The sequence below is a fragment of the Leptopilina heterotoma genome, unplaced genomic scaffold, assembly GCF_015476425.1.
Source record: "Leptopilina heterotoma isolate Lh14 unplaced genomic scaffold, ASM1547642v1 Lhet_107, whole genome shotgun sequence".
Taxonomy (NCBI): domain Eukaryota; kingdom Metazoa; phylum Arthropoda; class Insecta; order Hymenoptera; family Figitidae; genus Leptopilina; species Leptopilina heterotoma.
The window spans coordinates 461,052-488,982 of record NW_025110824.1 but is presented as its reverse complement, the minus strand read 5'-3'; the positions used below and the strand labels follow the sequence as shown (position 1 = coordinate 488,982).

The 27,931-nt window shown below is 29.0% G+C and overlaps 3 protein-coding genes across 5 annotated transcripts in view; all 3 read left to right on the top strand.

Moving 5' to 3' along the window:
• Positions 1 to 1,022: 1,022 nt before the first annotated feature.
• On the top strand, positions 1,023 to 15,019 carry LOC122502329 (probable glutamate receptor). 2 transcript variants are annotated; one of them, XM_043612327.1, is made up of 7 exons: positions 1,023 to 1,462; positions 1,539 to 1,844; positions 1,949 to 2,114; positions 11,578 to 11,786; positions 12,875 to 12,916; positions 13,076 to 13,245; positions 14,588 to 15,019. In XM_043612327.1, exons 1-7 carry the CDS (start codon positions 1,127 to 1,129, stop codon positions 14,877 to 14,879), a joined length of 1,521 nt encoding a protein of 506 aa, XP_043468262.1. In that variant the 5' UTR covers positions 1,023 to 1,126; the 3' UTR covers positions 14,880 to 15,019. The 2 variants fall into 2 exon arrangements, with proteins under 2 accessions (XP_043468262.1, XP_043468253.1); XM_043612318.1 differs by having other exon boundaries at positions 1,031 to 1,462; positions 12,875 to 12,964.
• Positions 3,385 to 27,931, top strand: part of LOC122502339 — a 68,519-nt gene continuing 43,972 nt past the window's right edge. Inside the window, exon 1 of the mRNA XM_043612350.1 lies at positions 3,385 to 3,649. The gene's annotated coding sequence lies outside the window, so the exon portion shown is untranslated. The remainder of the gene's footprint in view (positions 3,650 to 27,931) is intronic.
• LOC122502308 lies at positions 15,088 to 27,014 on the top strand. Of its 2 annotated transcripts, XM_043612295.1 has the most exons (8): positions 15,088 to 15,288; positions 15,357 to 15,871; positions 19,843 to 20,151; positions 20,780 to 20,945; positions 22,469 to 22,677; positions 25,928 to 26,017; positions 26,381 to 26,550; positions 26,665 to 27,014. In XM_043612295.1, exons 1-8 carry the CDS (start codon positions 15,129 to 15,131, stop codon positions 26,951 to 26,953), a joined length of 1,908 nt encoding a protein of 635 aa, XP_043468230.1. In that variant the 5' UTR covers positions 15,088 to 15,128; the 3' UTR covers positions 26,954 to 27,014. The 2 variants fall into 2 exon arrangements, with proteins under 2 accessions (XP_043468230.1, XP_043468233.1); XM_043612298.1 differs by lacking the exon at positions 25,928 to 26,017.

The window sequence follows — 27,931 nt, the reverse complement described above, 5'->3', positions numbered from 1 at the left end:
TTCAAATAAATTATTTACTTTTTAATTAAGAGGGAAATAGCTAAATGACAAATATTTTACGTCACTTTTTTTCTATTATTCAATCCCCTTTTCTAAACTACAACAAAATCTAATAAAAATAAATAGAAATAAAATACAAAATCTATCATTCGAATTGAATAATAAATTTTTATTTAAGTTTACTATTTATTATTTAATAAATTATCTAAATGGTAGATTACGGAAAGGAAAAATTAAAAAAATAGGTTTATTTATTCAGAATCAGATGACAAATATTTAAATCTCGAAAATAAATTAAAAAATACATATTAGATAGAAAGATTGTATTTACGGGTAAAAATGGATTTGTTTTGAATAAACAAAAATTATACGATTTTCCCTTTGGAAAAAAGAATAAAAATCTCAGTACTTCAGTTACAGTGAGACAACCAAAGAGTTAGATATCAAATTATTTTTATGTTTTTGAAACAAAAAATACGATTTTTTGTGTACTAGAGAATTAAGAAAATTTCAATCATTTTATAGAAGTAAAAAATAATTATAATCGAAAATTAAAAAAATCTTTAAAGTAATTAAAAATTTAGAGAACAGTTGTTTTAAAATTTCTCAGTTCAAAGAAATAATATTGTACAAGTAATTTGAATAGTAATTTAAATAGTACAAGAAAAGAAGCAATGAAGAAAATAATATTTGTGATGTTGAGAATTTTCTTCACAATCGTAACTTCTGAATCAATCGATGAAAATCAATTAACAACACGAGATTATTCTGATCTAATCGAAGATATTTATAACTACACAAAGTCAACTTCTGTGACTTTAATACATTTTACCAACGATGGAAGTAAGTTTCAGAAAAAAGAATTTTTTTTCCTTTTACATTCTCATATTGTTTATAATAATATTATCTAATAACGACTATTTTGTTTTCAGATTTAATTCAGAAGAATAAAATATTCCAAATGCAAAAGCTACTATTGAGGAAGAATTTCATTAATGTTTCGGACATCAACTTACGTCTTATATCAAATTTAACTGACGAGAGATTTCACAATTTTAAAGGCTTAAGAAAAGACAATTCTGCGATTAGTTTTTTCCTTCTTAGTTCCGTGAATGACTTTAACGAAATGAAGAAATACACGATATTGTTAAATCGATCAAAGGTTATTAATTTTGTCGTCTTCATGAAAGATGATGACAGTGATAAAATTTATTCGGATATTTGCCAAAATCCAAAAGACAATGCATTCGATTTAAATGAAGGTGTTTCTATTCTTGTCAAGTGTTTGACAAACGTTACGATTCAAGAATGGCACTCAATTAATAGTAGTTCAATAAACATTATTTCTAGAGCCACATGGGAGGCGAAGAAAAAACCGAGATTTACTCTAGAATCGAGGACATTGTCTGTTGGTAATCGAGAAGCAATTGAGGGAAAAGTTTTACGTGCTGTAATAATAAAGGTAAAATTCAAGAATATTTAAACAAAAATTGGTGTGATAAATTAATTGATTGATAAATTTGTTTTTAATTACACAGGAATCGAGAGCTATTGGAGAATATTTTCCAAAATTGATAGAAGCACTTGAAGAAGCGGGGAATTTCAGTTTTACATTTGTAGAAAATGACGAGCGAGGAATTTATGATGAAGATAAAAAAACTTGGAGTGGTGCAATGGGTCTAGTTGTTAATAAACAAGTTGATATTGCTCTGGGTTGGTTCACTTATTTACCGAATGGTTTTTCTGTTGTCGATTACACTGTAACCATTGATAGAGCTGAATTCGTAATTCTGATAAAGGAACCCAAAACTAAAACAGTTATTTCATGGACCGCATTCTTTCAGGTAAGAGAAAAATACTACCAACTTCAATTATTATTAATCAATTAATGGAAGTTATTTTATTATCATTATTAAAACTCAAGTAAATAGTTGGTATAAATTTTCAGCCTTTCACACTTGAAACTTGGTTGGCATTACTATTCTTGTTCATAATAATTCAAGTGATTCGTGTATTTCTAAAAAGTAAGACACGTTCTTCTTCTCAAGAGCAGACATTCGGTGCTGATGATTTCTTCCATATTTGCGGAATATTCCTTCACAAACATCAACCAAGTACTGTAATACTTCAATAGGATAATAATTATCCAAAAATTTTGAACTTTCAAATGCGAACAGATTTTTTTACTACTGTGACGTTCCACGTCAACAAGGACAGGCTTCTGGACAAAAATTATTTTATTATTATTAACCTTTAAAGTGCTAAGTGTTGAAAAATCACGCTCAGTGCTAACCCCGGTCTGTCAGACCGCTATTCCCTTTTGACAGTTTCTTAGTCATTTATAATTTTTAAAAGACAACTATTATAAATATTTTTTACTTTTTAACAAAAAAAGTCATTTCTGTATTATGCATTTATTTATTTTATTTATTTTATAAATGCAGTCTATAAGAACTGTCAGTAGAACTAGCTGCGCGTCAAGTTGCGCAGACGTTACTCATGGGAATATACTGGAATATACTTTCACTTAAAGCTAACCCCGGTCTCACAGACCGCTATACCTCAAATATTTATTTATATTACAAAATTTAACTAATAAAAATTTTTGAAAAAGTTGTCTCCTAACAGATTTTCATAAAATATGAAGCTACTAAAAAGTTCAAGTTCTTATTATACTTTGAAAAAAAGTTACAAGCAAAGAAAATTTTAATAGCGGTCTGCCAGACCGGCATAGCACTTTAAAGGTTATTATTAATCAGCGACCCCAAAAACCTTACGAGAAACAAGAATCGAACAATTTCGATTAATTTTTTAAATTTCTTTACATTTTGGATCTGAAATTTTGAATTTCTTAAAATCAACGTCAAATTCGTAAACAGCGACCCCAAAAACCTTACGAGAAACAAGTACATGTCGAACAATTTCGATTAATTTTTTTAATTTCATTCCGACATTTTGAATTCGCTATTTTGAATTTGGAAAAACTAATATCATGTTCGTAATTAGCGACCCCAAAAACACTCCGAGAACCAAGTATGGTCAATTTCAATTAATTTTTAAATTTTTTGTCCGCCATTTTGAATTTCTAAAAATTAACTTCAAATTCGTAATCAGCGACCTCAAAAATCCCCGAGAAACAATTTTCAAGCCAATCTAATCGTTTTTAAAATTTTGTCCGTTATTTTGGATCCGCCATTTTGAATTTTGAAAATCTAACATCAGATTCGCATTCAACGTCCTTAAAGACTATTGGATATGGTATTCGAGAATAATTTGAGGCTATGCTCATAGAGAATTTCCAAAACATTAAGTTTTTTGGAAATTCTCTATGAGCATAGCCAATCAAAACGCTGGACGTTTCTGATATACTTAGAACGGAGGAGGTATACAAGCCCCTTTAAGGGCCAGTTTCACCAAACTAGTTCAAGCACTGAACTCGTTCAAAGTATGAGTTGAACGAGATCAAGTCTCTGCGTACGTTTCACCATCTACTTAACCACGTTCAACTCGGTTGAATTAAGTTTATATTTTAATCGCTGAATTTTGTCGGTTTAAGCAGAGTTGACCGCGTTCAACTTGCCGAACTCTCCCGAAGCGCAGTGCGAACTTTTACGATTTGTTGATTTTCTTAAGGGACCATTACCTATAGGTATAAAAAATTAATTAACATTCAGTGTATTATTTACTTAACAAAATAAGTGGAATCATTATATATACAAAGCATTCTATCCTAAACTGACCCACTATCAAAACAATATTGCATGTAGATGCTTTGTTTCAACAGATTTAACTTTATTAAATGTAAATTAAATTAAAAAAATATAAAGAAAGAAGGATTTTATCAAAAGAAAAATAAATCTGACAAATGTTTAGAAATATTCATATAAAAGCCTTTACAAATTTTAAATGGTCATTTAATTGACATTCGTATTGAAATTTACAAATCTGATCTACTACACCACAATCACAAAATATGTATGCACTATTATGTTATTAAATTAAGAAAATATAAAAAAGGACTTTAAAAAAAGTTTGGCTCTCTCTGTCTAATTTTGCTTTCAACAAAAAATTTAAATTTTGTAATTTTTGAAATAACTTTTTTCTTTATTAAAATTTTCATTTACTCTTGTCAAAATTGTATTTCTGCCATGAAAACGAATCGATTCATGTATATAAAGTATATATTTTATCAATATTTATAAAATTAATCGAACGATATTTTTATTTTTAACAAAAAATTCAAATTTTGTATTTTTTGAAATTTTTTTAAATACTTTTAAATAATTATTCTAGAATAAGAAATTAAGCAATTGGTATATATTATATTGTGGAAGCTAAATGATCATGAAAAGAACAACTTGTTTTTTACTCCACTACTCATTTTTTATTAAGGTTTTAATTTAAAATAATAGATATTAAGCTCAAAAGAACCTATGCGACATTTATATTTTAGGTTAGTTCAGTTGTTTATTTACATTCTGTGGTTAGATTTAAGCGCCATAACCACTAGGAAATTCTAGGGAATGTAGATTAACTAAACGCGTTCATTTTAAACTGGGATTAGGCTGGTGAAACGCACTAGCGGTTAACTCTGACGATCAAGAGTTGAACGAGTTCAGTTGAACCAAGCTTAACCGCCAGTTGGTGAAACTGGCCCTTAGGGTACAGTCACACGATCAATGCATCTGCATGATGCATGCATGCACAAACATTTGACTGTTCACACCTCAATTTTTCGCTCTCAAAAAATCATTTTTCTAACGGGATATTTAAAATTGATTAAAATTTAAAAATAACGCATTACTAATTATTACAATAAAAAATAAAAAAAAATTGAACGTTTATTATAAGGAATTAATTGTTAATAAATTTCTCTTAATTTGTGTCATATTTTAAATTATAAAAATTCACAATATTAAAATATGCCACAAATTAAGAGAAATTTATTTACAATTAATTCCTTATAATAAACGTTTAATTTTTGTTATTTTTTATTGTAATAATTAGTAATACGTTATTTTTAAATTTTAATCAATTTTAAATATCCCGCCAGAAAAATTGAGGTGTGAACAGTCAAATGTTTGTGCATGCATGCATCATGCAGATGCATTGATCGTGTGACTGTACCCTAAATCCGTTAAGATAATTTTTGTCCAGAAGCCTGTCCTTGTTGACGTGGAACGTCCCTACTATAAATATTTGTAATAATTACTGACTATTGTAAAAAGTAGAAAAAATTTACCATCAACCCTAGAAGGAATAACTGGGGTGACTGGACACCCCACGCAATATTCAAAATACGCCTCTAACTTAAGGTATAGTACGCTCGCGACAGTCACTCATCTCAAAAGTAAATTTTAATAAAATGCTATAGTATGGTGCAGTTACTGGAGACGCATGCATATCCCCTAATCGCCAAGTCGTCGAATGATCAAATAGTCGAATGCCAAGTAATCGAATGGACAAAACGTCGAATGCTAAAAACATCGAATCGGCATTTAGTCGAATGCTTAAAACATCGAATTGTCAATACGTCGAATTATCAATTTGTCGATTTATCAATTAGTCGAATGTTAAAAATATCGAATCGTCAATACGACGAATGTTCAAAAAGTCGAATTATCAATTCATCGAATGTTAAAAACATCCAATTGTCAATACGTCGATTGTTCAAAACGTCGAATGATAAAAACGTCGAATGCTAAAAACATCGAATCGTCATGTAGTCGAATGCTAAAAATATCGAATCTTCAGTTAATCGAATGCTAAAAACATCGAATTCTCAATTCGTCGAATGTTCAAAACGTCGAATGTTTAAAACGTCGAATGCTAAAAACGTCGAATCGTCATTTAGTCGAATGCTCAAAACGTCGAATCGGCATTTAGTCGAATGGTAAAACCATCGAATAGTCCATTCGTCGAATGCTTAAATAGTCGAAACGCCATTTGTTCGAATTATCAAGTAGTAGAATGGTAAAGTTGTCGAATGTTCAAAACGTCGAATCGTCATCTGTTCGAATTGCCAAGTAGTAGAATGGTAAAGTAGTCGAATAGACAAAAAGTCGAAACGCCATCTGTTCGAATTATCAAGTAGTAGAATGGTAAAGTTGTCGAATGTTCAAAACATCGAATCGTCATTTAGTCGAATGCTAAAAACATCGAATCTTCATTTAATCGAATGCTAAAAACATCGAATTCTCAATTCGTCGAATGTTCAAAACGTCGAATGATAAAAACGTCGAATGCTAAAAACATCGAATCGTCAACATGTCGAATGTTCAAAACGTCGAATTATCAATTTGTCGAATGCTCAAAACATCGAATTGTTAATTCATCGAATGCTTAAATCATCGAATTTTCCATTCGTCGAATGTTCAAAACGTCGAATGATCAAAACGTCGAATGCTAAAAACATCGAATTCTCAAATCGTCGAATGCTCAAATAGTCGAAACGCCATCTGTTCGAAATGTCAAGTAGTAGAATGGTAAAGTAGTCGAATGGTAAAGTAGTCGAAACGCCATCTGTTCGAATTGCCAAGTAGTAGAATGGTAAAGTAGTCGAATGTTCAAAACGTCGAATTCCCAATTCGTCGAATGCTAAAAACATCGAATCGTCAAAAGTTCGAAAAAGTTCTTTGTTTTAAGTTAATGTCTACTGAAGACAAAGAACTATTTCGAACTTTTGACGATTCGATGTTTTTAGCATTCGACGTTTTTATCGTTCGACGTTTTGAGCATTCGACGAATTAACAGTTCGATGTTCTGAGCATTCGACGTTTTTATCATTCGACGTTTTGAACATTCGACTACTTTACCATTCTACTACTTGGCAATTCGTACAGATGGCGTTTCGACTACTTTACCATTCGACTACTTTACCATTCTACTACTTGACATTTCGAACAGATGGCGTTTCGACTATTTGAGCATTCGACGATTTGAGAATTCGATGTTTTTAGCACTCGACGTTTTGATTATTCGACGTTTTGAACATTCGACGAATGGAAAATTCGATGATTTAAGCATTCGATGAATTAACAATTCGATGTTTTGAGCATTCGACAAATTGACGTGCGTGAAGTTGGCACAACAACCATATAATAATTAACTTTTCTGGTATGGAATCGTTTGGTCATCGTTTGGTCATGTTAGGAAACTAACTTTCTACGTTTGGATGCAATAAATAAAAAAGTTATTCAACTTTTAAATTTATAGTGCTAACTTCACATTTGCACAACAAAAGTTAATATATTTTTAAAATTTTAATGCCAATCGTTTGGTCATCGTTTGGATAAGATTGGAAACACCATTCAAGCGTTTGGACGATTCATAAAATAATTATAAAACATTTTAAAGATTTTTGTTCACAGCACACTGGAAATAAGGCTATTCAAGTTGGGTGGGGAAACATTTAAAGATGGATGCTTGCTGGTGCACAAACAATGAAAAAAATAAGTAAAAGGGACTGACAACTAAATATAGAATAATTTTTTATTACACTATGGTTAAAAAATGATTTTTAAAAAGTTATGGTTGAAAAACTTAAGTCCTATTGAGTTTAATTGAATTTAATGCACTGTTTGTGCACCAGTAAGCATCCATTTTTAAATGTCTCCCCACCCAACTTGAATAGCCTTATGTATAAAGTTGCGTAAAAGGATCTGCGCATGGGCATTCTTAGCGCGAAATTTTGAAATCTTCTTGCATTACTCATAAAGATTATTATTGTTAGTTTTTAAATAAATTTTAGGTTATTATTATTACTATTATTTTTTATTTTTCTAGTATGAAATCGTTATAGTAATAATAATAACCTACAATTTATTTAAAAACTAACAATAATAATCTTTATGAGTAATGCAAGAAGATTTCAAAATTTCGCGCTAAGAATGCCCATGCGCAGATCCTTTAAAGGTACTGCCACAGCTCTCTGCTGCCTGCGCAGGCAGCTGAGATACAATGAGAGTGAGGGAGAAAAAGCATGAATTTGAATTTTCTTTCTCCCTTACTCTCATTGTATCTCAGCTGCCTGCGCAGGCAGCAGAGAGCTGTGGCAGTACCTTTACGCAACTTTATACATTTCCAGTGTGCTGTGAACAAAAATCTTTAAAATGTTTTATAATTATTTTATGAATCGTCCAAACGCTTGAATGGTGTTTCCAATCTTATCCAAACGATGACCAAACGATTGGCATTAAAATTTTAAAAATATATTAACTTTTGTTGTGCAAATGTGAAGTTAGCACTATAAATTTAAAAGTTGAATAACTTTTTTATTTATTGCATCCAAACGTTGAAAGTTAGTTTCCTAACATGACCAAACGATGACCAAACGATTCCATACCAGAAAAGTTAATTATTATATGGTTGTTGTGCCAACTTCACGCACGTGACAAATTGATAATTCGACGTTTTGAACATTCGACATGTTGACGATTCGATGTTTTTAGCATTCGACGTTTTTATCATTCGACGTTTTGAACATTCGACGAATTGAGAATTCGATGTTTTTAGCATTCGATTAAATAAAGATTCGATGTTTTTAGCATTCGACTAAATGACGATTCGATGTTTTGAACATTCGACAACTTTACCATTCTACTACTTGATAATTCGAACAGATAGCGTTTCGACTTTTTGTCTATTCGACAACTTTACCATTCTACTACTTGATAATTCGAACAAATGGCGTTTCGACTATTTAAGCATTCGACGAATGGACTATTCGATGGTTTTACCATTCGACTAAATGCCGATTCGACTAAATGACGATTCGACGTTTTTAGTATTCGACGTTTTAAACATTCGACGTTTTGAACATTCGACGAATTGAGAATTCGATGTTTTTAGCATTCGATTAACTGAAGATTCGATATTTTTAGCATTCGACTACATGACGATTCGATGTTTTTAGCATTCGACGTTTTTATCATTCGACGTTTTGAACATTCGACGTATTGACAATTCGATGTTTTTAGCATTCGACTAAATGCCGATTCGATGTTTTTAGCATTCGACGATTTGTCCATTCGATTACTTGGCATTCGACTATTTGATCATTCGACGACTTGGCGATTAGGGGATATGCATGCGTCTCCAGTTACTGTAGCATTTTTTTGCTTGGACTGTACTGAATACATAGTCAGCCCTATGTACAGACACACTCACACACAAGTATACTAGTCAGGTTAGAATATTATATTATATCTTTTAATTGAAACGGTTAATATTGTTAAATCTTTTTGTTCTAAATTTAACCATGTTGAATAACAAACTTTTAAATTAAATATCTTGTTTTAGAAACGGTCAATTGTTTTAAAATTGTGCAAGTTTGTAGATCTTGTTATTAACTATTCATATTTTAAATTTCAGGGAATTCTGTAGAAAAGTGCGATCGCGAGCGTACTACTTTAAAAAATGATTTTTTCGCTTTCAAACCTTACCCTGTAAGAAGCGAGGAATAGAAAAAGATTAAATTTCCAGAAATATTCTGTTAAACGAGGATTTTTAATCTTTCTGAATAGGCGAATTTCCAAAAAAACCCAATTCCTCTGTGAACAGCAAAATATCAGAAAAATTTATTCTTCTCTATTGCTCGTGTCAATGAGATGATAAAAAAGAATTAAGAGTTTCTATTTTTTTGAATGCGCAAAATTTTTCTGCTTCTCAACGTTCCAAAAAAAATACAGAATCCTATCCTTTTGAATCGACAAAAAGTAAATCTTGTAAAAACGAATTAAAAAAAATAAGAAATAGCTATTCTTTTCAATCGACTTTAAGCAATTCTACGTAGTCAATTCAAACGAATAGAAATTGTTTATTCTTTTCAATTGACTGCTTCGAATTTTAGAAACGCATTAAAAGGAATAGAACTTTTGACAAACAATTTGAAAAAGCCTAATCTTTCCAATTATTTGTGGGAGCTCCTCTAGTTATTGTCTTAAAATAAAACGCAGTGACAGCTAGTTTTCGCGTCGTGTGAATTTCATTGTGATTTCAGTGCTAAATTATTAAAATGAAATATTAAAACTAGTGAAAATACGGTTAAAAACACACAGTGCTTACGATAAAATAAAAAATTCTCTTATTGAAATGAAAGAAATTTTCAAGTGTTCAATGTTTAACGTCAAGTGTTCAAAACTTAACCTTTTTTTCAAGTGAAATATTGAGTGATAGTAAAGCAATTCAGTGGAATAGAAATTTCTACTGATTTGTTGTACTCTCTCACTCTTTTGAATGCGCGTTTCATATTTTGGTGAAGTCAATTAAGAATAATAGATTTTGCTACTTTTCCTTGCTCCACCGAGGAATTGGATTATTTTGGAAATTCGCCCATTCAAAAGAAAAGAACTTCTGAATTCTTTTCAATTCCTCGCTTCTTACCGGGTAGCCATTATTCAAATTTTTTTTTAATTTATCAAAAAATGAATAAAACCATATTGTTTTCCTGACTGAAGGACCAATAAAATTGACTATCTTTAATTAACTTTACGTCAAATAGAAACCTTCTAAAAGCAGATTTAAGTTTGGGGTGTCTAGATACCCCAGTTACTCCTTAGAGGGTGAGTTAATTCACGTACTCCTTCTAGGGTTAAGTTCTAAAATACTTCTGGCGGGCAGAATTGGTCAAAATCAATAATTAAAATACTTGCGCCGGGCAGATTTGGTCAAAATCAATAAATAAAATAATAATGAATTTATCATTCGGTGATTAAATATTAAATTTGAAGAAGTTAACAATTTTCCCGAATCAATCTACACAAATAAATTAAATATCTTAAATAAATTTCGATAAGCTCATGGGCTTCATATGTATCGACAGCACAGCTGCCCTAATACAGAAACCTGCTTAATTTGAAAAATATTTTCGAAATTAATTAATAATTTCAAAATTATCAAAGGGATAGTATATTTCAAGGAACTCGTAGAGTCTCGGGGTGCATGTAGCTCAGTGGTCAGAGCAGTCTACCGGCAATAGAAAGGTCGTGGGCTCGTATCCCACCATGCTACCGTTTTTTCTGAGTTCTTTGATAATTTTGAAATTATTAATTAATTTCGAAAATATTTTTCAAATTAAGCAGGTTTCTGTATTAGGGCAGCTGTGCTGTCGATACATTGAAGCCCATGAGCTTATCGAGATTTATTTAAGATATTTAATTTATTTGTGTAGATTGTTTCGGGAAAATTGTTAACTTCTTCAAATTTAATAAATAAAATACTTTTGCAATTATCCGATTCCGTATTGGCAGGTTCACACTCACAATACAGAATATTTTTTACATGCTGGTGGACCTGCTACTTTTTAAAAGTTACAATAAACTTTTCTATCCTTCAGCATGTTGTTAAGCTTCAAACTGTGGACAGAGTAAATGAAAGAATACGAAGATTATTATATGTAAAATAATAATAATAGAGTAAAATTTTTTAAAATGAGACCAAGTGTTTGCAATAAAATTTTAATTCGAAGGAGAAGTAAATAAATTCCCTTCATTTTAACGTTCAGAACTTTAGGGACATTTAATACTATACTATGCAAAGCAAATACTATACAAAATACTTAAACATATTTTTCCTTAGATATTTCAGAAGACATATCAATAAGAATATTTTACATCTTTATTATCATTTTTTCATTTTACATTTGGGCCATCTATTCTGCTGCTTTTGTCAGCAAGTTATCGATAATTGATATCAATGTGCCATTCAAGTCATTAGAGGAATTTACTCGAGTAAAATCTCACAAAATGATCGTTTTTCAAGATACCTCAAACTACTATAAATTAAAAGTATTTTAAAATTGTATTTTAATTCGTATTTGTAGAGTAGAACGGGGTGAGAAAGCCAAGGTGCAAAAAAGCCATTTGACTTTTATTTGAAAACTATTAAACCGATTTATCAGCTATTTAGAATATAAATACTATCAGTTAATACGCAACTTTTCATACTAGTTTGGATGTTGTACCTATATTAATATAATTTTTATTGTAATTTTAATTTTTTATTTGTTCTGCGTATAATATTTTGATGAACTTTTCGAACATATTACAACCTGTTTAAGTGAACGGGTAATAAAAGTAAATGTTTATACATAAGGAGAAAACTATACTCAAAACGTATACAATGTTAATTTTTGGAAATTGAACTAAATTTAAAATTTATTATAGGTTTTAGAAAAACTGGTCTTGGGGGTGAAAAATCCATTGAATACTATGTGAAATTCATTTGTTTTTTTACTTAAACTAACCTTCTAATTTTGCAAAATTTTCGCGTGTTTATACTTAATAAAATTAATTAAACACGACGAAAAAATAGTTCAAAGTGCGCTAAAAAAATAAACAACGAATAAACGGTTGCAACAAAATATGGCATCTGTGGTGAAATTTGAGGAAGAAATTTAAGACTTTTAAAAATGGTACAAAAACTTGGTAGTGTAAAACGAAAACAGGTAAACTTAACATAATATTCAATTTTCCTTGCTAAAAGCTCTTTAAAATTTATTAAAATATTTTAAAAATTAGATTATTTGTCATAAATAAAGGAAAACTATAAAAATACCAAAATTAATAACATATTTTACTAAAATCGCGAGGTGGCTTTTCCCCCCCACCAGGTGGTACAAAAAAGCCACTTGCAGTGCTTTCGTAAAACTCTTATAATTTAGTCCTTTCATAGGATAAAAAATATTTCCTTCAAGAATATTCAAGCTTAATAACTAAACTTTCAATGCCAATTGTAAATATGAGAAAAACATTTTAAATTCAGATTTTATAGCGTGTCAAATGTAAAAATGTGGCTTTTTCATCCCGTTCTACTCTATGTAATTTTTTAAAATAAAGTATAGGTAGTTATTATTTTGAAAATTTCTCTCTTCTAGAATGCAAAACAACCACTTTTAAAAAAGGCAAACGAATTACTGGTGAGTGATGATCAATTACCAAAGACAAACGAAGCTGCTATAGAAATGGTGAATTTTACATTTTTTTTTCTCTTAATACACCGCAAATATCGTACTATATATCAAAAATTTAAAAACCTTATTTATTAGATATAAATTATTCACCCTTATATTGTTTAGATTTGCAACAGAGGAATGGCTCTTTTTACAGACGATATGTTTCTAGCAATCGCTTATAATAACAGCATTCCCAACATCTGTCGAATGGTGACAATCAGAACTAATGAATTCGATTCATTTGCATTAATATTGAAGAAAAATAGTCCGTATACTTTGAGCATAAATCATTAGTAAGTGATCTTCTTTTAACCCTACTGGAAGTAAAAATATAGAAAGAGATAGAATTTTGGGGATAGAAAGAGATAAAGCTTTTTCTATCCCTTTGAAATAGCCACTTTGCATACCCGAAATATTATACCTTTTTATCTCCGAATTTCTATCCCTTTTTATACCCTATTATCCCCTATCTATCTCTTTTTATACCTATGTACCTATGTATCTCTTTTTATTTGTCTTTGCTGCAAATTTTTATCCTTTTTAATAAATAAAGAATTAATTAACCAATATTAAAGACTTTATGAAGTATTACAATTTCAATTGAATTTATTATTAAAAAAAAATATTTTTAGAGTTTTCGTACTTCTATTTATTACCTATTTTTAACAAATCAAGTTATTTATTTATTTGTTATGAAATTATTATTTATTGTTTAAATCTATATTTCATTTCACATTATTAACCAACATTATACACATAACACTTAAAACCAAATTTGAAAAATCTCGCACGCAGGAGGTCTCGAACCCTGAACCTTAGGGACGCAAGTCGAATACACATGTCACTCAGCCATGCTAGCTTGGAAGATATTTTTCTTGAACTATACCTTTTAAATTTTGGGACTGTATTGATCTCTTTTTATCTCTTACTCTATCACTCTTTATCTCTCAGTTGATCTCCTTTTTAAAGTTTTAATTTCTCTTTATTTATCATGAAATCGTCACATTCAAAAGCGTAGAAAAAGTTATCTTTGGGGATTGAAAAAGGATTCAATGGGATATAATGAAGGTTATTGAAAATGATTAAGAAAAAAGAAAAAATCGAATTTTTTTTAATTTAATAGAAAAGAGATAGACTCTGATAGAACCGAAGGAATAAAAGGAGACAAGTATGGACTGAGATTTAAATACTAAATAGGGATAAAAGGGAAAGAAGTGAATAGTAAGAGGATAAAAGGCGATAAAGTAAGGGTTATTAAAAGAGATTGAATAAAAAGGGAAGATAGAAAGAAATTGAGGGGAATAAAAAAGGGATAGCCTGGTATAGAAACAAGATTATTAAAAGAGATAAGTATATTTTTAGATAAAATTAGAGATAGAAAGAGATAGGTGTGGATATTGAAAGTATTAAAAGAGATGAAATAAAGGTTATTAAAAAAGATTTATACAGAAGGAGAGATAAAAAGTGATTGAAGTGATAAAGTGGGGATAAACTAAGATAGAGAAACTTTATCTCTTTCTATCTCAGAGATAAAAAAATATTCAAAGAGATAGGATTTCTATCCCTTTACTTCCAGCAGGGAACTTTAAATATTAAATTTAAATTTGGATTTCAACGAAATTTATTCTTTCGCAGTTTACGGAGATTTTTAAATAATGGCATAATGTCACGCTTGAAGTGTATACTTGCCGAAAGTACACCAATTGATTTGAAGAGTAAACCAGAGAATACCTACCAACCTGTTAATTTTATGGATATAGTAATGCCTCTAACAATTTTGTTTGGAAGCGCTCTCACGGCAATTTTAATTTTTCTTCTTGAAAATTTCTACTTGTTGTTCCGAAGAAAACAAGAAATAAAAAATGCAGCTATTTTTCAATTAAGGTTTAATCTTAATAAAAATGTTAAACGCCCTTCGAAAAAGTAAACAATTGTCCGTAAAAGTTCAAGTCATGTCTGTTGTTTTATAGGAACCAATGACACTAGGCTCCACTCAATCATTTTCTATTGCGACATAACTTGAATAAAATATGTAATAAGAATAAACAGTAGAACTAATTTTCCTAATTTTTATAAAAAGAATTCATTTCTATTTTATTTTATTCAGTCGAATTTTTTATACATTCTCATTACACAAGAGGGTATTTTTTTAAATCTTTTTAAACAAAATCTCAAAATGAATCGAATTTTATCGATAGCTTTTTATATATTGGTAAGAATTGCATCAATAAAATCTAATTCGTTGATTCACGACGAATATGTGAATTTAATTTCTGAAATTTACGACTGGAGTAAATCAACAACGGTGACACTGTTACACTTTAACAGCAATGACGGTAAGTGTTAATGCTTCAAAAATTTTTTAAATTTTTATATGGATAATAAAAAATCTTCTCCTATACAGAACTGTTTAAGAAAAATTCAATTTTTCAAATGCAATTTCTTCTAATTAAGAAGAACATTAGGGCTTCGGATATTAATTTAGAGAAGGTGGCTTCTCTGGAAGATGAAAGAATCTATAACTTCAAGGGTTTGAGAAAAGATGACAAGGCAATGAGTATTTTTTTGTTAACATCCATGCACGAATTGAATGTGATGAAAAATTTTACTTGTTTATTAACTAGAACAAAAATAATTTATTTCGCTTTATTCATGGAGAGTGGAGATTCTGTTTTAAGGGAAATTTGTTTAAAACCAATTGGCAATCCTTTCGGCTTGAATAAAGGAGTTTCTTTTCTCGTTAAATGCCATGACGATAATATGATTCGCGAATGGCATTCAATTAATGGCAACGAGACTGAAATACACGAAAGGGGCATTTGGAGTAAAGAAAGCGGATTTAATGAGACATCGAATGAAACAATTGTCAATGATTACGATATTTTGAGTGGGAAAACTTTGTATTCAATTATGTCTGTGGTGAGAAATTATTATAAATTTTTATTTATAACAAGTAATTGTTTGTTTAAATTTTAATAACTTTAAAAGAAGTTACCCAAGTGCGAAATGCCAAGACTGCAAAAACGGCCCATCATTGGTGCAGTAATGTCTGCCGAGAATTGGCAGTAGTTACTGGGCCATTATTGGTGTCCAAAACGTCCCATTACTGGGCCAATGATGGCGCCGATGGTCACAATTTCAAATTTTTTAAGACTGGGCCAGCTCTCGGCCCAATAATGGCACATTCATGGCAAAGTTTATCAATGTTTAATGGCAAAAGACAATTGCCAGTGATGTGCCGATCATCGGCCCAGTAATGGCTCATTATTGGCACTTTAATGGCAAAAAATTTGTATCGTTCATGGCAAATTATAATTACCAGTATTGGGGAGTAGCTTTGCTCAATAACGGCACAATATTGGCAAAGTTGATCAATCTTTAATGGCAAATTCAATTGCCAGTGATGTGACGAAGATCGGCCCATTAATGGCACTTTAATGGCAAACATTTTGTATCTTTGATGGCAAATTATAATTGCCAGTATTGGGGCGTAGCTTGGCCCAATAACGGCACATTCACGGCAAAGTTGATCAATCTTTAATGGCAAAAGACTATTGACAGTAATGTGACGAAGATCGGCCCATTAAAGGTACATTAATGTCATTTTAATTTGGTAAAATTTTTTATAAGAATTTAATTTTAAGAAACATTCAGTTATTCAATAAATTATTTATTTTGTATTTAAATAATTGAATAAGCTTGAAAAGGATTCAAATTTAAATATTTGAAACTTTGAATTTTCTATATTTTTAACTGTCAATTTTAAAGAATTAATTTTTTTAAAAAAGTTTAATTAAGTATTAATTTAAAAAAGAAGTTATTAATGTTTTCAAATAATTTTACAATTAAAGAAATTCGTGAATAAATGTAACAGAAACCTTTTTTTGAGTAAAATTTTTCCTTTATTATCTAAAAATTAAGAAATTTTCAATTTCACTTTCAATTAATATTTGCAATTGACAAATAGAATTTATAAACATTTTTTTCCTTTATTTTTTTAAAATCTTTGAATTTTTCTTAAAGCAATTGTAATTAAGAAATAGAAATGATGCAAATTATTTCCTTAAGAAAATTTATTGAATAAATGAATGTTTTTTTAAATTTAATTCTCATAATTCAATTTTAAGAAACATTTAGTTATTCAATAAATTATTTATTTTTGCATTTAAATAATTAAATTCTCGTAGAATTTTCTAGTAAAAATTTATTTCAAAATGGATTCTAGTCAAATTTTTAGATAATAATTAAATATTAAAAATATACCATGAATTTTGATATTAAAATTTTTTTAAATTCAATTGCCAATGATGTGAAGAAGATTGGCCCATTAAAGGCACATTAATGGCACTTTAATGGCAAAAATTTTGTATCTTTGATGGCAAAATATAATTGCCAGAATTGGGGCGTTGCTTGGCCCAATAATGGCACATTCACGGCAAAGTTGATCAATCTTTAATGGTAAAAGACAATTGTCAGTGATGTGACGAAGATCGGCTCATTAATGGCTCATTATTGGCACTTTAATGGCAAAAAATTTGTATCTTTCATGGCAAATTATAATTGTCAGTATTGGGGCGTAGCTTGGCCCAATAACGGCACATTCATGGCAAAGTTGATCAATCTTTAATGGCAAAATTCAATTGCCAGTGATGTGACGAAGATCTGCTCATTAATGGCTCATTATTGGCACTTGAATGGCAAACATTTTGTATCTTTGATGGCAAATTATAATTGCCAGAATTGGGACGTAGCTTGGCCCAGGAATGGCACATTAATGTCTATCATTTTGTATCTATGATGGCAAATTATAATTGCCAATATTGGGACGTAGCTCGGCCCAAGAATGGCACAGTATCGGCCAGTGTAGTGTAGCTTATAAGAACCCTTTTGCTTCCTCGACTTCAAGTCAGAGTAGCAGAGTGGTCAGAGTGTTAGGCTGTGGTGCGTCAGGTTCAGGTATCGATCCCCGCGAGAGGTAAGAATTTTTCAAATATTTGTAAGTTTGCGTTTAATTTAGGGAAATAAGCCGTATAAATGTTATAAATTAATTAGTTAATTAAATAAAAAAAAATTTATTTTTATTTTTTTCTAATTTTGTCAACACTGGGGGAGTAATGGCAGCCAATATTGGGTCATTAATGTCTGCTGAGATCTGGCTGCCAATAATGGGCCACTAATGTCTGCCGAGATCTGGCGGCCAATATTGGGCCATTAATGTCTGCCGAGATCTGGCTGCCGACGTCCAACCGCTGTTAACACCACAAGAGTCGGCGCAAAGTCGGGCCAATATTGTCTGCCAAGTCTCGATGCCAGCTTTGCCAAAACTGGGCCAGTGTTGGGCCAGTGTTGGTTTTCGCACTTGGGTAAATTTAAATAAAATTTTTTTACAACAATTATAATAGAATTCTTCGTAGAATTAAATTACTTTCAATGTTTTTCATTTTAAAATGAAAGTTCTGGAAATAATTCAATTATTTTAAAATTTTCTAACTGAATTCGCAGGAAATACCTCGAAACATTCAATTATTTTCATAATAATAGTTTTAATAAAATTTTTCAAAAAAATTCAATTACTTCCATATATAGGGGAGACTGGGGCGAAAAGTTAAATTTTGCATAAATGATTTTTTTAGACAATATAATCCGCTTAGATGCAAATATTTATATATCAATACTGTAGGGCAACTTGTCCTCTACAACTTTCAATAAAAAAGTTTCTGATATTTCCGCATAAAATACATGTTTTGTTCTTTTTTGAAAATTTTGTTTTTTTTAACTTTTCGCCCCATGCTGGGGCGAAAAGTTAAATGGCTGGGGCTAAATGTTAAATTATATTTTTAGCCTACTAAAACTATTTTCTGATAGGTGTTAAGTAGTAGATAAGTTAAAGTTTACGTAAACAAGTAATTTAGTTAATAAAAGATCTGTGTTTATTTAACAAAAGCTTAAGAACAGTTATAAAAAAATAAATTGAAATTAAAAAAAAAATTTTTTTTTGTTTATTTCACGTAAACGGTCTTGTTTTTTGACAGATTACTTGCCTAATGTCAAATAAATCATTTTTAAACAAATAAACCCATAAAAACGAAAAATGTAAAAAAAGAATTTTAACAACATGTAAAAATACATTTAACTTTTCGCCCCAGGGTGCATTTTTGGCTTTAATAACAAATATAAAAAATCTGACTACAGATATTTAGCAAATACCTTCAGGTATCTCTTCAGGGGACCCAAATAAGGACCTGAAAAAATCGCGATGAGAATAAATTCAAAAAATATACTTAAAAGTTGATATTTTCTTTTACAAAAAAATTTTGAAAAGTAGGGTGAAAAAAAAATTTAAATATGGACACCAAAAAAATGAACAGAATGTCACATAACTCCACACATTTATTTAGGGTGATAACACCCTTGTATAATTAAAATTGCAATGCTCTAACTATTTCCGTTCGAAAAATAATGAATTTTTACTGTTTTCACGCAGTTTAACCTTTCGCCCCAGTCTCCCCTAAATAAAAATTAAAATGATTTGAAAGAATCAATTATTTTTTATAAAATTTGAATTCAATTTGCAGAAGAAATCCAATTATTTTTCAATATTTTGATAAAACTCTTTGAAAGAATTGAATTATTTTCTAAAATTTAAATTAAATTATCTAAATCTGCATTGATAAAAATCTGAACTAATTGAGTCAAAAGAAATATAAAATTTCTAAAAATTAATATTCTTATTTTATCATTCAACAATTAACAGAATTTGCCAGGAATAAAAATTAGTTTTTATGCATAATTATTTATAAGTATAACTATTTTCATGTTTTAGAATGGAAAATTAAATTATAATTTGCAATTAAAAACCAATAATATATTTATATTGTATTTATATGTAGGAAGACAATGTTCAAGAAAAATACTTTAACAAACTAATTAGATATTTGGAAAATGGTGGTAATTGTACAATTAAAAAATTCGAGTCGATGACTTATTATAAAATTTACAATCAAAGTTCAACTACTTGGAATAATATGAAACAATTGTTTTTTAATGGAAGTCTCGATCTCGGAATGGGATTTTTTTCCTATGTGCCGACAAATTTAAAAGATTTCGATTTTTCCGAACCACTCGCAAAAATTCAATTTGTCTTGATAATAAAAGCACCAACAATTAAAGTAAATATCTCATTTAACGCATATATCAAGGTAAATAATATAATTTTATTATTATTTATATTAAAATTTTAATAAAATTTGACATAACTTCTAATCGCTTCAATTTTTTTAATTATTTTTGGAAATTCAATTATCTTCAAAAAATTTTAATTACATTTTTTCAAAAAACAAATTAATTTCAGACATTTTAAATTAAATTATTTAAAATATAAATAATTCTTGACAAACAAATACATATTTAAAAAATTATTGTTATTTACTTTTATAATCCAAAGGAATTAAAATTTCAATGAATTATTCAAAAATTTAATAATTTTTATATAGAAAAATAATATATATATTAATAGTTTTTTAAATCAACTTCTATTAAAAGTCAACCACGAGAATTGAATTGTTTAAATAAAATAGATAATTTTTTGTAAAATTAATTTATTATTTTTTTTATTCATTTACTTATAAATTCCTTAAAATATAAGTTATTTCAATGCAATTTGACAATTAATTTTTAAAATTATTTTTGAGATTTCAATTATCTTCAAAAAAATGTAATTACATATTTTCAAAAAATAATGCTTTTCATAATTTCTAAATAAAATTATTAAATTATAAAATTAAACTAATTAATTAATTAAAATTTATATTATTTCTAATTGAATAGCCATTCACACTTCGGTCATGGATAGCATTTACATTTATCGTCATAATCAGTCTAACTATTCAAGTTCTCATATTTTTCAAATTAAAAACAAGTTTTTGTCGAAAAATCAGTATTAGAGACGAAATTTTACATATTTTGGGAATTTTCTTACATCAAAGTATACCAGGTATGAGAATAATAGAGCACCTGGATCGTAGAAGGGCACGTAAATTTTTCTCGGCCGAAATCGAAGTCCCCTAGACACTTAAAATTCAATTTCTGAATTTTAATATTTTAAATACACATCTTTATAGAAAATTTCATTGCGCATCTTTTTTTCTTATGAAATTTTTTTGTATCTATTACCGTTTTTGAAATATTTGAGAAAAATTGATTTTTTGAAAACTGCAAATTTAATGACATTTTTCACTTCAACTCGCGATAATTCAGATGATTTAAAATATTTTTCAATGTACCAAAAAAGAAAATACGTCTAAAGATATTTTACGAATGATAAAAAAGGAAAAAAGTTATTTTCTTTATAAACAAAATTGTTGTAAATTTTTTTCTTTATTAATGTAAAAAACATAAAATACAATCTTCACGGCTCTCGTTTAACGGGCGAATTTTAAGTAACAGAGAACTTTCAGTGAGAAAGTTGTTCATTATGGACCAAAGAAGTTTTCTGGAAAATCACAGGGTTAATAATTTATTAGTGTTGAAATGGTGAATGTTTAAAGTTGATACCGTCCGAATGTGTAGCACGCGTCACTCGTAACAGGTGCTTGGGAGGCTTGGGAGTGTCGTTTCATAGGTTATGGCCATCGCGCGTGCCACACGTTCGGACGGTATCAGCTTTAAACATTCACCATTTCAACACTAATTAATTATTAACCCTGTGATTTTCCAGAAAACTTCTTTGGTCCATAATGAACAACTTTCTCACTGAAAGTTCTTTGTTACTTAAAATTCGCCCGTTAAACGAGAGCCGAGAAGATTGTATTTTATGTTTTTTACATTAATAAAGAAAAAAATGAATAACAATTTTGTTTATAAAGAAAATAATTTTTTTCCTTTTTTATCATTCGTAGAATATCTTTAGACGTATTTTCTTTTTTGGTACATTGAAATATATTTAAAATCATCTGAATTATCGCGAGTTGAAGTGAAAAATGTCATTAAATTTGCAGTTTTCAAAAAATCAATTTTTCTCAAATATTTCGAAAACGGTAATAGATACAAAAAAATCTCATAAGAAAAAAATATGCGCAATGAAATTTTCTATAAAGATGTATATTTAAAATGTCTAAATTCAGAAGTTGAATTTTGAGTGTCCAGGGGATTTCGATTTCGGCCGAGAAAAATTTACGTGCCCTTCTACGATCCAGGTGCTCTATTAGTACATTGTGCACCGAGGACGCAAAGCGCAAGTTTCTCGTCCGAGCTTGATTTTGCAGTACGAGGCGAAGCCGAGTACTGTAAACAAGCGAGGACGAGAAATGCGTGCGTCCGAGGTACACACGACATTTTATACAAAACGAGAATGTAATCCGCGGTTACTCGGTGCGTTTTTGAGAGGTAAATACTTAGCGTCTCAAAAACGCGCCAAGAAAGCGGGGATTACATTCTCGTTTTGTATAAATATTTTTTAAAAAAATAATAAATAAAATTAATTATTTGTAATTAATTTTCTTTGCTATTATTTTACAGAATTTAAAAAACCCACAGCCTCAAAAGTACTACAAACTTCAATTTCAATGTTCATTTTAATCATTATATCACTTTACACTGGAAGTTTCGTCAGTAAACTGACTTATTCTGGTGTACAACTTCCATTTAATTCTGTAGAAGAATATGCGAAAGCCAAATCACACAAGTTAATTGTTTTTAAACACACTGCCAATTATTATAAGTTAAAAGTAAGTATATTTTAAAAAATCTTGAAAAATGTAATTTATTAATTTATACTTTTTCTCACGCATGCTTCGAACTCGATAATTAATTTTAGAAAAGTAGTAAAAAAGTATTAAAAATAATTGAAATCCTACGAAGAAGTTTATTATTTCTAAAAATAATTAAATTATTGCAAAATTTTTGAAAAAATTGAATTTATTTTGAAGAATTTTTCATAAAATTTTATGAAAATAATAGAATTTTTTCGAGGAATTTTATTAACCCGTTGACTGTCGCTGACGCATATATGCGCAAAACTAAACTGGCCAAAAGTGGTTCATGACGCATATATATATATATATATATATATATATATATATATATATGTGTGTGTGTGTGTATGCGCAACTTAAAAAAGGTGATTAAAAACTTCTTAAATGTTCCTGAAACCGGTTACTCGGAGGTTTTCGAGGTCGCTGATTACGAATATGATATTCGTTTTCTAAAATTCAAAATGTCGGATCCAGTATGGCGGACAACAAAATAAAACATTGATCAGATTGACTTGAAACGTAGTACTCGGGGGTTTTTGGGGTCGCTGATTACGAATCTGACATCAGTTTTTCGAAATTCAAAATGGCGGATCCAAGATGGCGGAAATTTTTTCAAAATTCATCGAATTTGCTTGAAACTTGTTACTCGGGGGTTTTAAGGGTCGCTGATTACGAATCTAACATTAGTTTTCCAAATTCAAAATGGCGGATCCAATATGGTGGACGACAAAATAAAAAATTAATTATAATGGCTTGAAACTAAATACTCGGGGGTTTTTTGGGTCGCTGATTACGAACCTGTCATTATTTTTTTAGGGTATTTATCGAAATTTGATTACACCAAAAATTATCATACTGATGTTAGATTAACCAGTTTCAAACAAATTCAATAAAGTTTAAATAAATTTTCGCTATATTGAACCAGATATTTTGAGTTTTAAAAAACTGATTTCAGATTCGTAATCAGCGACCCTGAAAATCCCCAAGTATTCAGTTTCAAACCAATCTGATCAATTTTTTATTTCGTTGTCCGCCATATTGGATCCGCCATTTTTAATTTTGGAAAACTAATGTTAGATTCGTAATCAGCGACCCTTAAAACCCCCGAGTAACAAGTTTCAAGCAAATTCGACGAATTTTGAAAAAATGTCCGCCATCTTGGATCCGCCATTTTGAATTTCGAAAAACTGATGTCAGATTCGTAATCAGCGACCCCAGAAACCTTAAGGTACCAAGTTTCATAAAAATCTGATCAATTTTTTATTTCGTTGTCCGCCATATTGGATCCGCCACTTTTAATTTTGGAAAACTAATGTTAGATTCGTAATCAGCGACCCTGAAAATCCCCAAGTATTCAGTTTCAAGCCAATCTGATCAATTTTTTATTTCGTTGTCCGCCATCTTGGATCCGCCATTTTGAATTTCGAAAAACTGATGTCAGATTCGTAATCAGCGACCCCAGAAACCTTAAAGTACCAAGTTTCATAAAAATCCATTAAAAATTTTTTCAACACACTTTTGTCCCAAACAGTGGAAATCTTGTTCACAGCCAACACGGAAAAACCTTTGAGAAGTCTGCCTTCCCACTGTCACAAAATTTCGCTTCTCACTGCATGGAAAGTCTGATCGCCCGCCACTGGGTGCGTAGCATTACCGTTTTCGATAGACAAACTTCCCAAAAAGTTTAGAAAATTACAACTGGGTACGTTGGTCACCCAGTTTGGGAGTGCAGATGAACAAGTTTAGTGGTGGCGCTGACGCATAAGTTTCGGGTGAGCAGACTGCTTAAAGGTTTTTCCGTGAAGGGGATAATATTTTAAAAAATAATTGAATTGTTTTCAGCAATTTCAATAAAATTGAATTAAAAATAATTGAATTGGTGCGATCAATTATTTTATTATTTATGAAAATAATTGAATTCTTTCGGGGAATTTAAATAAAAAACCGCTGCCAAGTTGTATGTTTTTTTTATAATTTTGGTGCTCATTCCATGAACACTTTACTTCCTCATATAAAGATAAAAATAATAGAAATATACATATATGAATAACTTTTTATAAATATGGTAAAAGTGATTGAATTTCGGGCCAATCAATGTATTTTTAAATACCCTACAAGATAGTTACAATAATTTAATCGAAGCGTTTTTTAATGCTCCACAAGTTGATAACGATAATTTTAAATTCAAATTTTCCCAAAATTTTTCACGAAACATTGTCAACTCATTAGTAAGTACTCATTTTTTTCTGGGAAAATTTGAAAATAATTTGTAGCGAAGAATGCATGTCATCTGGACTATTGAGTCGATAAGGCTATGAAAATTTGAAGGATGTGGACCTTTGTAGCTCATTGTCAGTGGAAGAGCAATCAACCGGCAATTGATAGGTCCTGGGTTTCGAGCCCCAGCAGAGTTAGTCCCTCATTTTTTCATGGCTTTAAATTTGTTTTTCGATAATTTTAAACTTTTTTAAACTTTTTTTTTTTAAACTTCTACGTTTTTCAACAAAATTTTCAAAAAAGTCATATTTTCCAAAATTTTTGATTTTTAAAAGTTTAATAACTCCGGTTAATATGGACGAAAAATGTTTAATTAGGGCTCAAAAGATGCGTCTAAAAAAACTCTACAAAATTATGGAAAAACGGAATGACATTTTTTAAAAATGTCATTTTTGAACTCCTGAGGTCAAATAACATAAAGATATGTCAAAAAATCGAACTCGAAAAATTTTGTTATTACAATACTTTCTCTATGAGGAAGTAATGTATTGAAAATAATTGAATTCTTTCGAGGACTTTAATTAAAATTATATTAAAAATAATTAAATTCTTATAAATTATTTTTTCCAAATTTTCGAAATTAATTCAATTCCTTCGAAAAATTTTATGAAAATAATTACATTCCTTTGAGGAAATGATTAAAAATTATATTGAATTATAATTAAATTTTTCTAATTAAATGATATCAAAATTTTTGGAACTAATTGTCATGTTTCAAAGAATTTTATTAGAGTTTTTAAGAATAATTTCCTTATTTAAATTATTAGCGAATTTAAAGTATAGTACAAATTCTCAAAAAGAAAGAAAAGAAAAAAGTAGCTTTTATCAAAAAAAAATTTAAAAAGTATCCAACTAGTAGTAAATAGTAGGTTATTAGTAGATGATTGCGAATTCTGTTATTATTATTTTATTATCTATCTTATTATCTCCTTTCATTTTCCACCAGAATGCAACAACCTATCCTTGGAATGAATTAAATAAATTACTAGTAAAAAATGTCAGCCAACCGCATTATGCAGACGATGCTATAGATATGGTAAAAACTATGGTTTCCTTTAAAAAAAAACATCTCAATTTATTATTATTTTTTTAAATTTTAATGCTCATCTCGAAAGCTACACTGAAAAAAATGATTTGATTCAAATAACCGATTACTTGACTATTATCAATTAAATATTTATTTGAATTAAATAATTTTTATTTGAGTCAATTAAATGGTTCAATTCATATTTGCTTCAAATACTGAAATTATTGGTTCAAATATCTACCGTTTAATTAACTGAAAATAAAAATGATTTGACTCAAGTATTTAATTGATGATAGTCGGTTATTTAAATCAAATAAATTTTTTTTCAGCGTATAATAAAGAACTAGTGAAATAAAATAATTTATGTTTTAGATTTGCAATGATAATGTGGCATTATTCACAGACGAACTATTTTTCCAAATGATTCGAGATGATTCAATAAAATTTAAATGCCGTTGTATTGCAATTGCAACTGGAGAATATCATCCTGTTACTTTTATTTTAAAAAAAAGTAGTCCTTACACTGAGACGATGCGTAAAATGTAAGATAGAAAGCCTTTTCCTTATTTTTATTCTCTATAATTAAAATATAAATTATTCTAAAATTGACAAAAAATGAAAATTTCCTAATAAATTCTAATATAATTTTATTTCAGCATACAGAAATTGGAAAATTTTGGAATTCTCACGCGCCTGAAAAATAAAGTGATAAGAAATAAAAATTACAATAATTTTACATCAATTCCATTTTATGAAAGTATAACTTTTATTGAAACAATAACACTTCTAGTTATTGTGATCGGAGGAGTTGCTATTTCTGCTTTAATATTATTTATTGAAAATATTTACTCTTACTGTCGAAAGAAACTGCTGAACATGAAGCAGATTCAAGCGACATTTCTTTTTAAACAAACTACTCGATTAATTCGACATAAAAAGCCTTAGTACCTATATATATATTATATTCGATATTAACAGTCGTAAAATTTATTAGTTTTAAATCTTTTGAACATTAAAATACATAAAATTATAATTTCACGTTTTCAAGAAAATAATAAAAATAACACTATTATTAGCCAGACAAACTTAGAAAATTATTTCATTTTCCATAATTCTAAGTTAAAAAAATATTATAATTTTTGTAACTTTTATCATTTTTAATTTCAAATGATTTAATGTTTTCATATAATTTTAATAAATTGTTTGAAATTAATGATATTGGAATTTAATTAAAAGAAGGAAGCAGTTTGGAATAAGTACGGCCCTGCCAACTATACATATACACGTGCTTTGCTTAGTCGCTCTGTACTTTTTCTGTTTTTACATTGATTTATTGAAATGTTTTTTACTAGAGTGATATTGTTAGTTGCAAAGAAGTTTACTTCTTAAATTTTAAAATAAATCCAGTGATCATTTGTCGATTTAACACTCAGAAAAAAATTTGTTCGAAACAACCAAATTTTGGTTGAATCAACCAAATAAATGCATTGCTATACAGTCAACCAAACGTTTGTTTGATTCAACCAAATAATTTCTTCCAATACGTTTATTTGTATTAACCAAATGGTTATTACACTTAACCAAAAATTTTTATTTAATATAACTAAAAAATTTGTTTATTTTAAGAGAAAAGATTTGTTTGATTCAAATAAATAGTTTTAGTAAACGTATTTGGTTCATTTAAATAAATATTTTTGTTTACTTAATTTTGTTATTTATTTTCCTCTAATAATATTTGAATTTCCTAATTTAATATTTTCTAGTACATATTATTGGTTAATTTACAATTTATTATATAATTATTGATATTTTAAAATTATACATACAATAAATCATAAATTAACCAATAGTATGTATACTTGAAAATATTAAATTAGGAAATTCAAACATTATTAGAGGAAAATAAATAACAATGAAGTAAAA